This window comes from Prinia subflava, chromosome 2, assembly GCF_021018805.1.
Source record: "Prinia subflava isolate CZ2003 ecotype Zambia chromosome 2, Cam_Psub_1.2, whole genome shotgun sequence".
NCBI lineage: Eukaryota > Metazoa > Chordata > Aves > Passeriformes > Cisticolidae > Prinia > Prinia subflava.
The window spans coordinates 46,652,559-46,668,114 of NC_086248.1; the positions used below are offsets into that span (position 1 = coordinate 46,652,559).

Sequence of the window (15,556 nt, forward strand, 5' to 3'; positions counted from 1 at the left end):
CAGTGGCATACTGTGGGGAACATGGTATAGCTGCCCTTGTACAAAACATTTCTACCCCTCCAACAGCGACCTTGGTGTTCCATGTGCTATTGCTGGAATGGGTATGCAGGACAAGATGAATTTCTGTCCCATTGGGAGTACCCCCATCACCTTGGGAGAAATTCCTTTGTCAGCTTGTTGATAATGTGCTGTTGTTGGTGGTGCTCCAGAAGGAGGTATGGAACATTTCTGAGTGCAACTTTTGTCTGAAACTCAATTTGAAGAGAAGCAAAAATAGCCCAAATTTACAAAAGCTGAGCAGCTGACCAGCAGAGAAGAAGGGAACCTCACAACAGTGCACCAGTGGTGGGCAGGTGATTCCTCTGCAATGACCACCACAGCTCCTGGCCTCAGGCCTCCAGCGGGGAACCTCACCATACATTTGAGCATGACTAATCCCAGGACCTGGTGCATGCCATGCTGCCTGGCAACAAACCCTGCCACTCCCAGCAGGGATATGTCTGTGCCTCGGGGTGCCCAAGTTGCCAGCAATAGCAAGCAGCGAAATCCTTGCGAAATCCATCAGTGTTTTTGGAGCACTGCTGTTTTGAAGAAGGCGGCTTCCTTCCAAAGCCCAAGTGAGGAAACAGCATGTGAGACAGGGTGAGCCAAGGGCAATATGTTGTCATATAATGTTCCTATTCCTTTTTACCCATCTGTTTTTTTATTTGGATGAAGAGACACAAACAGTAGGTTTGACCAAAACAGAGCAGTCTCTTTGTAACATCCATGCCCAAAGAATATCAAAACAGGACAACATGCAAAAACCTTCCAGCCAAAAGACGAGCCCCCAGCTCTGGTGCGTGTCTGGAACTAACACCCAATTATTAAGAATGACCAAACCCAACCCTGGCTTTGATGGATTTTATTGCAGTAACTCCACCAAGCCCAGTAGGGAATATTGAAAATCCTGGCCCACAACAAGTATCAATAAAAAATACCTCCGGCATTTGTCTAAGACCTTGAATGCAGTTAGAATGCATGGTTATATCAGTTTATGAGTTTATAACTCATACTTTTCCATATTTTAAGACAATGGATTTACATGGCATATTTCACAGACAGGAAGATTATTTTTTGCACCAAAGAGATGCATGCAGTATGTAGAGATCACTAAACACACAACTAAATTACATTTCCGTTCAGGGTGGTATTAGAAAGGCACCAGAGAGCAGAGCAGGTTTAGTTCAGGAAATGAATGATGCTTTATGTAATCAAATCTGCAAAGGAGATTTGGCAAGGAGGATACATACAGACAAACTATTGCTGAGTCTGGACATGGCATTAAAAACATTAGTTTTTAAGTTGTGGGGGATCACTGAAGACCTGCAGGAGAGGAAAAGGGCACAGATCACCTCAATTTATTTAAATCAGAGCCAATACTAGCAGAGACACAGACTCCAATACTCAGTAGTCAAAGCACTGGTGCACTGTTTATGCACAGGAGTCAGTGCTGCTGTGTTTGTGGTCTTATGGCTACTTATAGATGCAGGGATCAGTACTGCAGGTACTGCGAGGTCCAGACAGCCTCATTTAAGTGCATTTGTTAGGGAAAGGCAGTGAAGGCATGTTGTTATTTTGGAGAGCTGAGTCCTACTACAGAAGGAGTGGTGCTCCTAGCAGCAGGCTGTTCTCAGGCGGAAGAGGTATGCTGATTGACTTGCACACATGTGAACATTCATCCAGCCACCTAAAATGACATTTTAATGCGTTATATCACAAGAACGTTTTCCCTGGGGAGGAACGTTCCTCTCACTTCTTCCAAACCCAGCCTTTTCCATCAATCAGCTTAATTACACTCTAACCACAGTTTTGAAGTCTCACTCTCTAAATGATACCATGTTCACCAGGTGATTCCAGCAAAATACACCATATAAAAACCAATGGGTAATCCTACAGAAATGTCTCTCCTGTTTCCCAAGACTGGGCACTATTATTCTCATCAGACCAGTCTTTGCCAGCTCACATGGAGCACTCCCAGTCCTCCACTGGTCACATGCTTTATCTCTGCAATGCAAAGAGAAAAGACACATTTCGAATGCTGTGGGCTCCCCTTGCAGTACTAGAAGAAGAATGGATGTACTAGTCCTCTGGTCTTCCTCACTTCTTACAGGCTGGGGAGTGAAAGGGGTTGTCTTTGGGGCTCCAAGAGAAAACTGAACCTGGAATCTCCTCAGGCAGCCAGCATTGCTCATCATTATCCCTCTGAAAGGCTGCCAGGAGGGGTTTAGCAGCCTCCACCCTTGGAGGTTTTCCAGATCCTAATAGAGCCTTGAGTACCCCAGTCTGACCTCAGAATGAAACCTGCTTGGGCTGGGGTTGGACTAGAGACCCCCTGAGCCCTCTTCCAGCCTCAACTATCTTCTGGTTCCATGAAAGAAGCTATGTTTTTATAGTATGCAGAAGATACTTTTGAGAAATCTATGTGCTATGTTCATAAGCTTTCATGGGGAAACACAAGGATGGCCTGAGTGTGCACTGCCACGCACCAGAGTAACATCATGATCTGCTGCATCTACTTGTCACTCAGGTACTGCCTGGACTTTATCTTGAGTTAGGTGACAAAGTGATTGTGCCAAAGAAGAGCAGATTTTAATGTTTTACAGCCAAGTGCTCAAGAGTTCGGAGGGGCAGGTCAGGGTGAATTTGTAACCACAGAGGGCATGTAGTGTCCCAAGTCAAGATTGATTGGGCTGGATTTGGTTCCCTACTCCCACTACTGCCTCTGTCCACACATGGCTGCTGTGGGAGTGTGGTCTTTGGCGGCCTCCCCTAGTAACTCTAGGGCTTCAGGAGGTGCCTGAGCAATGACAAATGTGAAGGAGAAACATTTACCAGGACACCACCACCACCACTGCTGCAGATGGAGCTTTTATCTTATCCTGGAGACCCTCACTTGTAAGCCTAAAAATCAAACACATCACCTGGATAGCATTAAGGGGGAGGGAATTTGAAGATTTGAACAATCTGGTGCTTAAATGTGGTGACACAGCAAAAAGACAAGGTGCATACTTCAGGGAAAAGTACATTATAGTTTGGCTTCTCCATTAGGATTCCATGGAAAGAAACAGTGAAGAATACGTAGCAGCATTTTAACCCTTTGTAGCATCTCCTTCCCTCTTTAGAGAGCATGTGCTGACTGTGAACTTTTATGCAATGATTTGCTAGGCACATTACATTAGAAATTTTGAAGAACTCTGCTTTCTCCATCTCAAAAAATACGTGTTTGGGGCTCTGCCCTTCAGATTTCAGAAATTCCTGCAATATAGATTTAAAGACAAGTTAAAAATAACACTGCATTTCCAGCAGCAATATTTTAGGAATCAGATGTCACCCTACCTGACCTCAATTAAGTCTGGCTGAATCAGCTGGATGAGATCAAGCAGGGTGTGAAAAATCTGTATTCTAGCAGTGGGCAGAGAAAAGAAGACCAGTTGGAAATTTCAGTGTGAAGCTGGTTCAGTATGAAGAGGTGAATTTCAAGTGTGAATGCGTGTATGTGTTCGTGCATGTGCTGGGGAAAGTAGGGTTGGCAAGGGAGACAGAGGAGAGCTTTGTGTTCAGTGCTTCCTCTGACACAGCTCAGCCTGTTCCCTATCTCCCAGTTTCACTTCTGAATGTGCAGGAACATGCGGTGGCTCCTTGTTCCCACTATCTTCATCATCCCTTATACTCAACAGGTAAGTTCATTAAAAAGAAGAAAGAGATTTTCCCCTTCCTCACCTTGTCCCGGTTAAAAATTTTTATTTGCTTTATGATGAATAAATTTCAGAGAAGTGAATTCGTCATAAAGAGTAAGGAGTCATTCCCTACTCCTGAGTAAATTTCTTTTGCAGCTTATTTACTGCATCAGTCATGTTTTTGATAATTTTTTTTCTCTCTGTACATTAATATGATTTGGTGGGAAGAAAAAAGTGTTAGGGAAGTTTAAATTGTCACTGACCTTGCCTTTTCTTTTTTTTTTTTTTTTTTTTTCTTTTTTTTTTTTCTTTTTTTTTCTTTTTTTAAATTTTTATTTATTTTTTTTAAATATAAGCACAAATGGCTATCTGATGCAGTAAGAAAGTAAACATCTTATCCATGCTCATATTCCTTATATATATAGAAACATGTGTTTGCAAATATGTATATACACACTGCAGTCTGACTTAAGGCTAGTTTTACAAGTGAGAAAGGCACCAGGGCTATGTTATACTTTGTCTTTTATGAGACAATTTTAAGTGGTAGCTTTTTCTAAAGATATTTGTGTCAAAGGCCAATTACATTATTTATTCACCTTATTTTGAAAATCCACTTTATGTGTATACAGTGTATTTTTCCTTTACAATCAAAACAAATGTCAACAGAATTTTGAAATGGCTGTCTCCCTCTGCTTTCTGCATATTTAAAGCCAGAATAAGATAATCAAACAACAGTGAAAATATATTGCCTATTTTACTATTTGCTTATTTATGCCATGCTGATCTTGTTCAATCTTTAAAACATAGGAAAGCAAACAACACATGAAGGGTTCTTACACAATGGCCTCATTTTCTGATCTGCCGTAGGATCAGGAAAAGTATGCAAGGGGCTTGTGTGATGTGAATAGCTTTGGTATAGAAACTTGGGAAAGCACAAATTATAAAAATATTTGACCTGTAAACTGTACAAGCAAACTTTACATTTGCATTGTAACTTAGCAGATATGTGAAGATTTTTTTATGTAAACTGAAGTTCTCAGTAATTCCACAGTTAAAACTATCAGATGTTTGCTTGATGTTTTCCTTATTTCGTAAAAACTTCTTCGTCTCACACCTTTCACTGACATCTTTCCCTAAAAGAAGGAGAGAAAACTCCGCTAAGTAGAAGGCCTTAGGTTTAAAGCATGTTTCAATTTGTAATACAAATTAAACATATTGGTTGAAGCACATAAGATAATTTCCTGCTACACACATTCATTTTGAAACATGATATCTGATTCAAGCCACATAACCTCATATTGCTGGCATATGGCCAAATTCTTGATGATGATGATAATAATAATAATACTCTGCTTCTAAAGAGAGAAGAAGCAAGGAACTGTTTCCTAAAGCAGCCATGTTGTCTTAAACATTTCTAAATGTATAGGAACACCTGCTTGTCTTGTTTCCAGAACAATCCTTTAAGAACCTTTATATTTCAATGCACACATTCATCAAATTAACGTTATGGTTTATAGGAAAGGCTTTGCTGCCTTAAGAAGTATACTTGAGTGAGTTGTTTCTGTATTATTGCTGCATTTGGGTAAAAAGGATTAGAAGAGATCCTTTAACAAATGACACATTTATGAAACTATCTTCTTCATACTGCATAGAATACCACATGACACTGTTTAACATCCTCTTACTATATGAATTGCTTATGTAAATTAATATGTAGCTTAAAAATCATTCAGCCCAAAGAACTTGAAAGCTACTACTTTGGAGCTTCATTAGTAGCTGCAGATTAAGAAATCATAAGTATAGTTGTAAATGACCATGAAAAATGGAAATTAGGGGAAGAAAAAAGGGCTTTTAAGAGGTCATTTACTACCACACTCAATTAAGCCAGCTCAATCATGCTGCAAGAGCTTTCCTGGGCTATGACATAAGAAATGCTGAATTCTGCAGATACTTCTAGTTTGAAAACTGAGCAGCAAGGAATCTCAGCTGAATGTCCCCTTTCCCTCAGCATCTCTGCTGGAGGTGATTTCTACACCAGTAAATCTTGCAGTTTGGAGGAACAGACAGAAACTGATAGGCTGGGCTTTGCATGCCCAGAAAAATAAAATTAGGATATATATTTCAGATTTTTTTCTGCAAGCTTAATGGTGATCCTGGCAACTGATGAGAGGCTGGGTCTTCCTTCCCTTTTGCTCTTTGGGCAGTCAGAGCTGTGTGGTGAGAGTGGCTCCCAGGCCCTATGCTGTATAGTATAGCCAAGTGCTGTGCATGCCCCGCCTAACTACAGAACCAGTCATCCATGGAGAATAACTATACCATGATCTGCATTTCTGCTGAAATCAGCAGCATGAAAAAGATTTAATGTTAAGATCTAAACTGCTAAGTTTTAGTTATAGTTCTTAAAAAATGCAGATAGACTACAGCTATCTCAAATAGATCCTTTCGCACTCTGCTAACTTAGTCTGCCCCCATGCTTCAGAAAACTAAGCCCATCAAGAATTAATTTGGTCTTCCTTTACTTAAAAAAAAGAGAGAGAGAAAAAGAAAGAAAAACACATGAATTCTGAGACAGAATGTGTAAACCAGTAAATCCTGGCTAGATCTTGATTTCCTACTGCTGATACAAATCTCTTTAATGAGATGTGTCTTTGCTCTGTAAGCCCTGGATTCAATGGAGGCTTAGTCATGCAAATAAATGCACTCTTAGAAAGTGACCTATTAAACTCATTACAGCTACTAGCCTCCCTTATTAGGATTATTTTTTTGTGTCTAGCACAAGAGCATTTGTAAATATTATAATGCTCCTTCCCAAGCAAAATCTACTTCTCTACTCAAATTTTGGAGCAAAAGTAGCATTCAGAAGAGGTTCCCCAATTTAAAAGGGTCTTGCCATCAGAATTGGAACACAGGAGGACTGTGGCTGGCTATAAAACAATGTGAGGAATCAAAAGCAAATTAATTAGATAGAAGGTTTCTAGGAAGGAATACTTACAATAAAACCATCTATTTTAAAACACTGTTTTAAACTTCTGTTCAGTTTTGTTCTATAGAAGGTAAAGGAAACACCAGTGTTTTGTACAAGCAGTAGGCCAGGCTCACTGGTGGACCATCTCAGTGTATAACACTGACGAAAAAGGTCCTCTCCCTTCTACTTAATCCTCACAGCCTCTCTCACTTTTTGATCTTGTGAAATGAGAGATGTTGTGTATCTTCACGCAACTTGTCAGGTTTTTTCCATCCTGACTTAATTGTATGCTATCCCAGCTACCCATAATGCATTCAAGTGCTCAAAACAGCCCACTGTGTGTAAGTTTTTCCACAGCCCACCAGAGCAGCGTGGAGATAAACCTTCAGAAACTGAAGTCCAGCGCAAGGAGGTTTGCCGCTGGCCGTGCCGATGCCCGCCGGTGCCAGCCTGCAGCCCCGGGGTCAGCCTGGTGAAGGATGGCTGTGGCTGCTGTAAGGCCTGTGCCAAGCAGGCAGGAGAGCCCTGCAATGAAGCAGATGTCTGTGATCCCCACAAAGGGCTCTACTGCGACTACTCGGAAGATGAGCCTAGGTATGAAACAGGCGTGTGTGCATGTAAGTTGGTCTTTCATATCCCTTCTTGAAATCCAAGAGGGTGGGGACCATCAGGTGAATGGTTTTGGAGGAAAACTGCTTGCAGGTGCTGCTCAGCTCTGTACTAAAGAATTTACCCTAATTTAGTCCTCCAACTGCTCAGTCAGAGAATCTGAGAGTAGGGCTTGGACTGTATTTAAATTTACCTGCATTAGTGAAACCAGTTCACTGCACACAAGCCTGTTATTATCAGACATGTGGATGTCTGATTTACAAAGCTGTGGATATCATATAGACTAACAACATTTTAGCACTCTGTTTAGCAAGACCCATGTGCTCCTCCGTGTTAGTAACCTCTGTTCATCATTTTCAGATCTGGTAGCTGTAGGATGTGAGCTCAATGGAGTTTATTATGCCAACGGGCAGACCTTTCAGCCTAACCGGCTTTATAAGTGCCTGTGTGTCAGTGGTACAATCGGATGTACCCCTGTATTCACACCAAGATTAGCAGGCAGCCCCTGCGCCAGGGTCCCAGGCAGAAAGAAGCCAGGACAATCCATCTGTGGCCTGGAACAACACAAGCAACTTCAATCAAACAACTACAGACTGATGTCAGGTGAGCCTGGCTACACAGGTAAACTTCTCTGTACATGAGCCTTTCTGCATTTAGTGTCCCTGGCTCCAGCAGCCAGGCAGGCAGCACACTGGAACTTGCCCAGCTCTTGCTCAAGGCTTTTGCCAGGGTGACTGTTGTGTCCCACTTACCCCTCTTACTCTCAGGTCACAGACTCATTTCTCTAAACCAAATGAAAGTGAAAAGCAAAAAGGCTTTTGGCTTCTGTCACCAGGGAATTGGCCAAAGCATCTTTCTGCAGAGGTTTGTTACTCATCAGATCAGCCCAATTAGGGATGCTGCTGGACAGCCATTTTGCAGCCTGGGAACTGCCCCACTTTTTCCTGCTTTGTGGTGTTAGGCAGCCTTGCTTTTCACATACATACTTTAACAAGAATGCAGGTCTCTTCTTTCAATAGAAAGCAGAAAATTATAAAAACAGCCATAGTGGCTTTCCTGCATTCACAAATATTAGGTCACTGCAAGAACAATACTGGTCCCCAGTTTCTTTATTCAGTCTGATCAAAAGCATTCATAAGCTTGTCTATGCAACTCTGCCAGGGTCAGTGGATATACCCTTTAACTTCATCCTTGCTCTGCTGCTAACACTAGTTGTCCTTTTCACTCTAAGGAAGCACCATTGCCAGAAGCAGCTATGCCAGCCCTTCCCTGGCCACAACTGCTACACTTGTGCTGCTTCCCTGTGTATGTGTAACTTCTCATGGTGAAAGTCATCTTTGTTACAGCTAAGGCAGGCACCAGAAAGCAGAGTCATTTATTTGGTGGTAGACTGAATCATCATCGTGGATCAATAAAATAAAACTAAAAGGATTGCAATGCTTATCAGAAAAACTTTATCAGAGGCTGATGAGTAGCTGCACATCAATCAGTCTGCAGGTAAACAGACCTGTTTACACAATCTGAAGTCCAGTTTGGACAACTTCTCACATGTAAGCAGTGAGATGGTCATGCAAGTAAGCCAAATAAACAAAAGTTCATCTTTACTTCAAAATTATGATACAATACCTATATCTAGCATCAAAGCCTTTTAACAGAAATACACTTAAAACTGTTGTACAAACATGTACTTGGCAAAGCAACTGACTTCAAGTGAAGGGAGACTAAACTTCTAGGGCACAGTGCTAATCTGATTGAAGAGGGACCATAATGCATTGAAAACAATGGCAACCAAACCAAACCCTGTGAGTCTCTGAAATACATCTCAGCACAAACCAAATTAATGTATTTCAGATATCTGGGGAACAGCATTAAGCTATTTACCTTGTAGTCCTTCAGCAGATCCAAAAGCTGAAGTCCAGCCTTCAGTAACTCCTTCACTGCAACACGCCATCACTTACTCTGGAATTTGGATCAGCTGCACAGCACAGCCTCGAGAGCAGACACCAGCTGGCAAAGCACACTTTCTATTGGGTTCAGTTCAGGGATCCAACGCCCTGTCCCTGTGCTGGCTGTACATGCCATAGAATGCTGTTCTTTGGGAATCTTCTGAAAGAAACACCTTGACATTTTTTTCCAAGTAAAGTCTTCCCTCTCCCATTTCCCAGTCCAGCAGCAGTAACTAGTCAACTCGTCCATGAATTCCATGGATGGCTCAATGGGCGAATATGTATTTTGAAAAGTCTCTTTTCTGTTAGAGTGGATAGTAAGTCTAAGTTTCATTTTACTTCTCTTGCTTTGTTTTCTGGCTTTCCATTTCAAAGGAAATTTGATTTATCTAATTCAGCTACACAGAGATGTAACTAGGTCATACTTTAAAAAATGCACCAAGTATAAACAACCATTTAACTTCCTTTTATTTGTTGCAGATCTGTGACAGGCTTTTAAACTTGCTTCAATGAGATCTTTAAATTGCTGTCTACTTTCCAAATAGACAGCAGTTCTGGTAATTCCAGGTAATTCTGCCTGTACTCTTACATAAATGCACAGATTCCATATAGTTTTCTTGTAGAACTTTTCCACTTCCATTTTGTTTCTTTTTTTGTTTTAAGTATATGCCACCAAATCCAGCTCTCAAGCTTTTTTTTTTAATCTAAAAGTGATTTGATAAGTTTATTCCTCAATACAAAACCTAGTCTTATCAATATCTACAAAGACACAAATATTAATGTTCTCAGCAGCCTTTACAAACTACACTTGGCCTGAAACAAAACAAAAATCTGGACATTTCATAAAAATTCCACAATTAACTCTTTTCACACATTTCCATCACATGAAACTGGAAGGTCATGTAATACATGCAATTTCATAGTCCTTACTAGGATCTGTATCAGCAAAGTATAACTGCAGCTCAGCTGAATTCTGTATAAATGTTATTTATGTCTCATTTTTAGGTTTACCTACAGAAGTACCTTCATGAACAGAAATCAAATTTTTATTCTTGTATTTTCAATTCATCCTTTTGGGGCTGCCTCAATAAAATATTACTGTCTTAGTTTACAGAGGCTTACCACTAGTTTTGAAGAAAAAGTGCCTCATACAAGCAACTCCCTGGACACCCTGTTCCAGGACCTGTGGCATGGGCATATCCAGCAGAGTGACCAACGACAACAGAAAATGTGAAATGAAAAAAGAAAACAGATTATGTTTCATCCAGCCTTGTCTGACCAATATGCTGAAGAAAATAAAGGTATTTTCTAGCATAAAATTAATTCCTAATAGAGAATTAAAATATTGGAACTAATAGAAAAATAGATGTATTAGCAAGTACTAATAAAACATTTACTTCTTTCTTTTCTACGGGTTTTAAAATAACTCTTCTATGTTTTCCACCATCAATGTTCACGTTTCAATAGAAGACTACAGATGTGCTATTTCAAACAAAAGAATGTAATGTCCTGAAATATAAGCACTGCTAATGCTGTCCTGATGCGTAGTCACACCAAAAATATTTTCTATTTGCTGACTGACAAAGGAAAAATCAGGCAGCTTTCAGATTGAGTAACTTTCAAGATACTTCTAAGTATATGTTACCACTTTTTCTTATATGATCTGCTTTTAATGTTCAGGGTTTTCTTTGTTTTAATATTAAAGATTCCAAAGGGAAAAACATGTCAACCAACTTTCCAGCTTCCAACAGAAGAGAAGCTAGTTTTTTCCGGATGCTCAACTACTCAAAGATACAAACTAACTTTCTGTGGAGTGTGCTTGGACAAGAGGTGCTGCATTCCTAATAAGTCCAAAATGATCACTGTTCAGTTTGAGTGTCCCAATGAAGGCTCCTTCACGTGGAAGATGATGTGGATAACATCGTGTGTGTGTCAGAGGCTTTGCAGTGCTCCAGGAGATATATTTTCCCAACTCAAACTCCTATGACAAATTACACCATGGACTATAACACACAGACAGCACATTCACACCCTGCAGAGTCAGCATAACCTCCTGCCACAGCAGTGTTTATAATGAAATAGTACACACGTGAATATTTACTCATTTATTAAACAGCACCTGTAAAACGCCAGCAGGCATCTTTTTAAATGTAACTGCTTTTACATGGGGAGATACATTCTTGAGAAGGGTGTATCTAACACCAGCAGTGCTCAAACAAGAACTTTCAGTAACTAAGAAAGGCACAGCAAGAGAGCTTCATACCCTACTCTAACAAGTTTTTGCCCACAAAGACAAATAGATGCTCTAATGTATTAGGAAAAAAATTGCCCTGTAATACTTCATCTATCATTCTTCCTTCTTAAATTAACCTTTACTGCTATACATCTGCAATAGTAGAACACATCAATGCTGTTTTGAAACAGAAGTCGTCACCTTTAAACTCAGACTGCTTTTTGCAACAGATGGTCTTTCTCTAGTATTATGGATATAAACACTGGATGTGCAAAGGAACAAATAAGTGGATAACTGCAAATAATAGATGCAAGACTTCAGAAAATTGCTATTTTTAGAACATTTTCTTAAAAATGCTCTCAATAAATGTTATCACAATACTTTATTGAATACTTCTGGACTTATACATTCATAATTGTGCTTACTTACATATCCACTCCAACTGTGCTAGAAGGACTTCAAGTTTCAAGAAATCATTGTATCAATCCATTCTGATCTGTAACAGTTCACTGGCAAGCAACTGGAAACAGCTATACATTCTATTTTTTAAAAGTTCTTATTGTAATATAAAAAAGCTACTTACTCTGATAATTATAAATATTAAAACATCTATTTTATTTGCATTCTTTCACGGCTATATGTGTTTTTCTCCAAATGGTCATTATAACTTCATCATAAGTGCATGTTTTGCTCAGAGGTATTCTGTATTATCTCATTATCAAGTGCAACTCAGCATTCATAAATATGAATCATTAAAATATTATTTAATATTCCAAGTATAATACTTGAAACAAATTTTTTTTGTAATTTTCTGTTATTGCCAATTTTGGTATCAACTGAGAATGCTCTAATATTCTAAGTACAACACAGAAGCAGAAAAACTAAAATGAGAAACACAGCTTAAAGCATTCTGAAATGTCTACTGCAGAGTGTAAGAAAGCAGTTGCATTAGAGACTTGCTTTCATCTTTGAAAAGGGGCTTTACATGGGCTTTTCTTCTCTTCACAGTCACTTGCTAAAAACTAAATCTAGCAACAGTGATCCTTCTTTGAAGCAAGACCTACCTTTAGTTTACTGTAAGTTGAAAGTCTGAGAAGGGAGTTACATTTTTGGCTGCTACATAAAACCTTTCCTCCTTTTCTTCACAGCATATGGTCTGTCAATTTACCCCACAGTTAGGATTATCATCCTTACTGATACCAGCCACAATTAGGTGCCACCAAATCTTTCTTACAGGCATGGCTCACCACTTAAAGACAACTCTTGAGGTAAGGAATTTGTTGTGCTGGTCCCACTTTGGAATTACAATAGCCAGGCATGCTGCAAGTCATTCTGGTTAACTGAAGTGGCTGGATACTTAGGGAAAGCGCTTTTTTGTTGCTGTTTTTAAAATCAGACCTTCCTTCTTTAAACAGCTATCTTCAGTCTTGAAGGATCTATTCTAGGCCCACCTTTAGTAGCATCCAGTTCATTGTACTCTTCTATTAGGTCAGACAAAGAGGATATAGCTTCTGAAAAACAGCTTTGCTCCATCCCATCTATTTGCAAATAATGGTGAAGGTGAGCCTAAGAGAATAAAAAAAAAGTCAGTGTTATCCTTTTCTTGGTATTTGATTGCTTTGGCTCAGTAAATCCCATTTAGCCTGTACTGACGGAGGGAGTGCAAGCACTGTCGAAACGGCAGTTAAGAGGCTCATATCATGACATGCCTTGTTTAAACACTTGGCTACTTTGGTATCAATCCCCTAGAGAATCACAGTCGATATTATTGACTATTACAATACTGAATTATGTATGAATACTGTACATTATAATACTGAATATTATTCTTAAACACCCACTTTTCCTATCGTCTTCTTGGGTACACCTGAGCTGCTGCGGATTGGGTTTATGTGGCAGGGTTTGGGCAGCAGGGGGAGAGCAGGGCTGCAGGGGTGGCTTTTGTGAGAAGATAACAGGAGCTGCCCCCATGCTGAACAGAATCATCCCAGCCAGCTCCATATGGACCTGCTCCTGGCCATAGCTGAGCCCATCAGTGATGCTGGTAATGCCTCTGTGACAACGTATTTATCGAGGGGTAAAAATGCTGCACAACAGCTGGGAGAGAGAAGACTCAAGCAAATGTGAGAGAAACAGCACTGCAGACACTGAGATCAGCCAAGAAGGAACAGAAGTGGAATTCTGAGGCTGGGAAAAAGGTAGTGGAGTGCAAGTGAAGGTATTTTCAGTTTTGTTTTTATTTTTTGCCATCCTACTCTGCTACTATTGTCAATAAATTAAATTAATTTTCCGAACGTCAAGTCTGTTTAGCCCATGACAATAACTGGTGGGTGTTTTCCCTGTCTTTATCCTAACCCCCAAGTTTTTCACTGTACTTTTCTCCTGTCCTGCTGAGGAAACAAAGTGAGAGAAAGTTCAGTGGACTCCAAGGTTTAGATTAGATATTAGGAAGAAATTCTTCATGGTGCACTGGAACAGGTTGCCCAGGGAACCTGTGGATGCTCCATCCTTGGAACTGTTCTTGGCCAGGTTGAATGGGGCTTTGAGTCACCTGGTGACGCAAATAAAACCCTTGGGCTGTTAATTATAAACAGCCCCTTCACAACACTAAGATCTGCGTTTCAATAATGCAGGATGCTAATGATTAGTGACTATGGATGTTATAATGATGAGAGTTGCACCTTTTTCTTGTAGAGCTTCATAAATCTGTCTTTGAGTTCAATAAAAGTTGGTTTTACACAGGTGTTGTTTGCTAAAGCCAGAAGGGAATGGGAATGGCCCACAGGAGGTACTGAACACAAACCAGTTTTCCAGCCCTCTTGATTCCAGGAGACAAAGTGCAGAGATGGCTTCAACCTGTGGTATAAAAATTTAGTTACCCAAGGAATATAAAGAACATAAAGGCTAACTAGTAATAGTTTCAACTAACAGTCTGAAAAGGTTAACATTTAAGCACTCAGGATTAAGGAGGACAGTTATCACTGTGAATAAGACACTTTAGACTTCAGACTAAACCAGTGTGTTTCTACGTTAAATTTAAATTGCAAACATCACTTCTGTTTAGCTAATTTAATGCATGAGAATTTGAAAAGGGAAGTGACAAGTATCTGTTTCTATAAAAGGGACTGGAAGCACTCTGAGATTTAGTAAAGGAGCAGGTTAATACTGTGTGGGGGCAATCAGTCTACCTGTAGTTTTGAAGTAAGTAAAATACTTTAGATTCCCAGAAATTTTCCCCATGCATGTCTGCCTAAAAATTCCATTTTGCCTGCCTTTCCTGTTACATCTATGTAGCTCAATAGTGTCCAAGGTAGAAAATGGGTGCTAACAACACAGAGTTGTTAAAATAATGATGATTTCCTACCTACATGAAAGCAACCATGGAAAGAGAAGGGCCTTCTGTTCAGCAAAAGCAAACTTCTACTACAGACCTCATTACTACAACATCCTTTGCTGCTGGAAGACTCCTGGAAGGCTGAGCTTTGCTCTTTTTTGCAATTTGGAGAATGACAGGAGTAGCACCTCCTTTTATTTGGAAATCCAGGAATAATATGACTTATTTTCACTCATTACATAAGTCAATTACGTTTCCTTCCCTTCTAAAATTAAGAAAAGGAGGTTGGCGTAAACTGATTTGCTATTGAAACCATTCAAATGAAAAACTGGAATGCTGTGGACAAATACCAGTTTCTGTACAAATCCCATGACTGCTCTGTGTGGTATTACAAACCTTTCAATATTTCTGCGCAGGTCTGAAACCTGCACATTTCCTCGAACGAGAAGGGCACAGGCGAGGTACAGGCTGTGCTTTGGATCTGCTTGAATGAGCTGATGATCTCTGCTAAACGCATCTGAGAACATCTGATCCAACCTGCGTGAAAAGAAAGCAGTTATCTACTCATACTGAAGTAGGATACAAAAGTTCTTCAGAATGCTCACCTTCAGAGTTTAAAAGTTCCGAAAATTCTGGATAAAGGTACATTTACCAGGACCATAAATGATAGGAAAGATTCAAACCTTTGTATGTACATATGTTGGCATTAGAAGTTTTTAAAAACACACTAGATCTATTTTTAAGTCACCC

The 15,556-nt window shown here is 39.9% G+C and overlaps 2 protein-coding genes across 3 annotated transcripts in view; one reads left to right on the forward strand and one right to left on the reverse strand.

Annotated features, from left to right (window-relative positions):
- Positions 1 to 635: 635 nt before the first annotated feature.
- The window catches only part of TUBE1 (tubulin epsilon 1), a 30,304-nt gene continuing 15,383 nt past the window's right edge, over positions 636 to 15,556 (reverse strand). The window contains exons 11-14 of one of the 2 annotated variants that reach the window (XM_063389833.1): positions 15,203 to 15,343; positions 14,154 to 14,328; positions 12,924 to 13,038; positions 636 to 1,729 (exon numbers count right to left, since the gene is read on the reverse strand). In XM_063389833.1, coding sequence (XP_063245903.1) covers positions 1,656 to 1,729; positions 12,924 to 13,038; positions 14,154 to 14,328; positions 15,203 to 15,343 — 505 coding nt within the window. In that variant the 3' untranslated portion in view covers positions 636 to 1,655. Of the gene's footprint in view, positions 1,730 to 3,988; positions 4,853 to 12,923; positions 13,039 to 14,153; positions 14,329 to 15,202; positions 15,344 to 15,556 lie in introns of those variants that run through there. The other variant, XM_063389832.1, reaches the window with a different exon arrangement.
- Positions 5,864 to 12,872, forward strand: CCN6 (cellular communication network factor 6). Its single transcript, XM_063391792.1, has 5 exons — positions 5,864 to 5,936; positions 6,984 to 7,301; positions 7,654 to 7,896; positions 10,347 to 10,540; positions 10,945 to 12,872. The coding sequence occupies exons 1-5, from the start codon at positions 5,864 to 5,866 to the stop codon at positions 11,224 to 11,226; spliced, it is 1,110 nt and encodes a 369-aa protein (XP_063247862.1). The 3' UTR covers positions 11,227 to 12,872.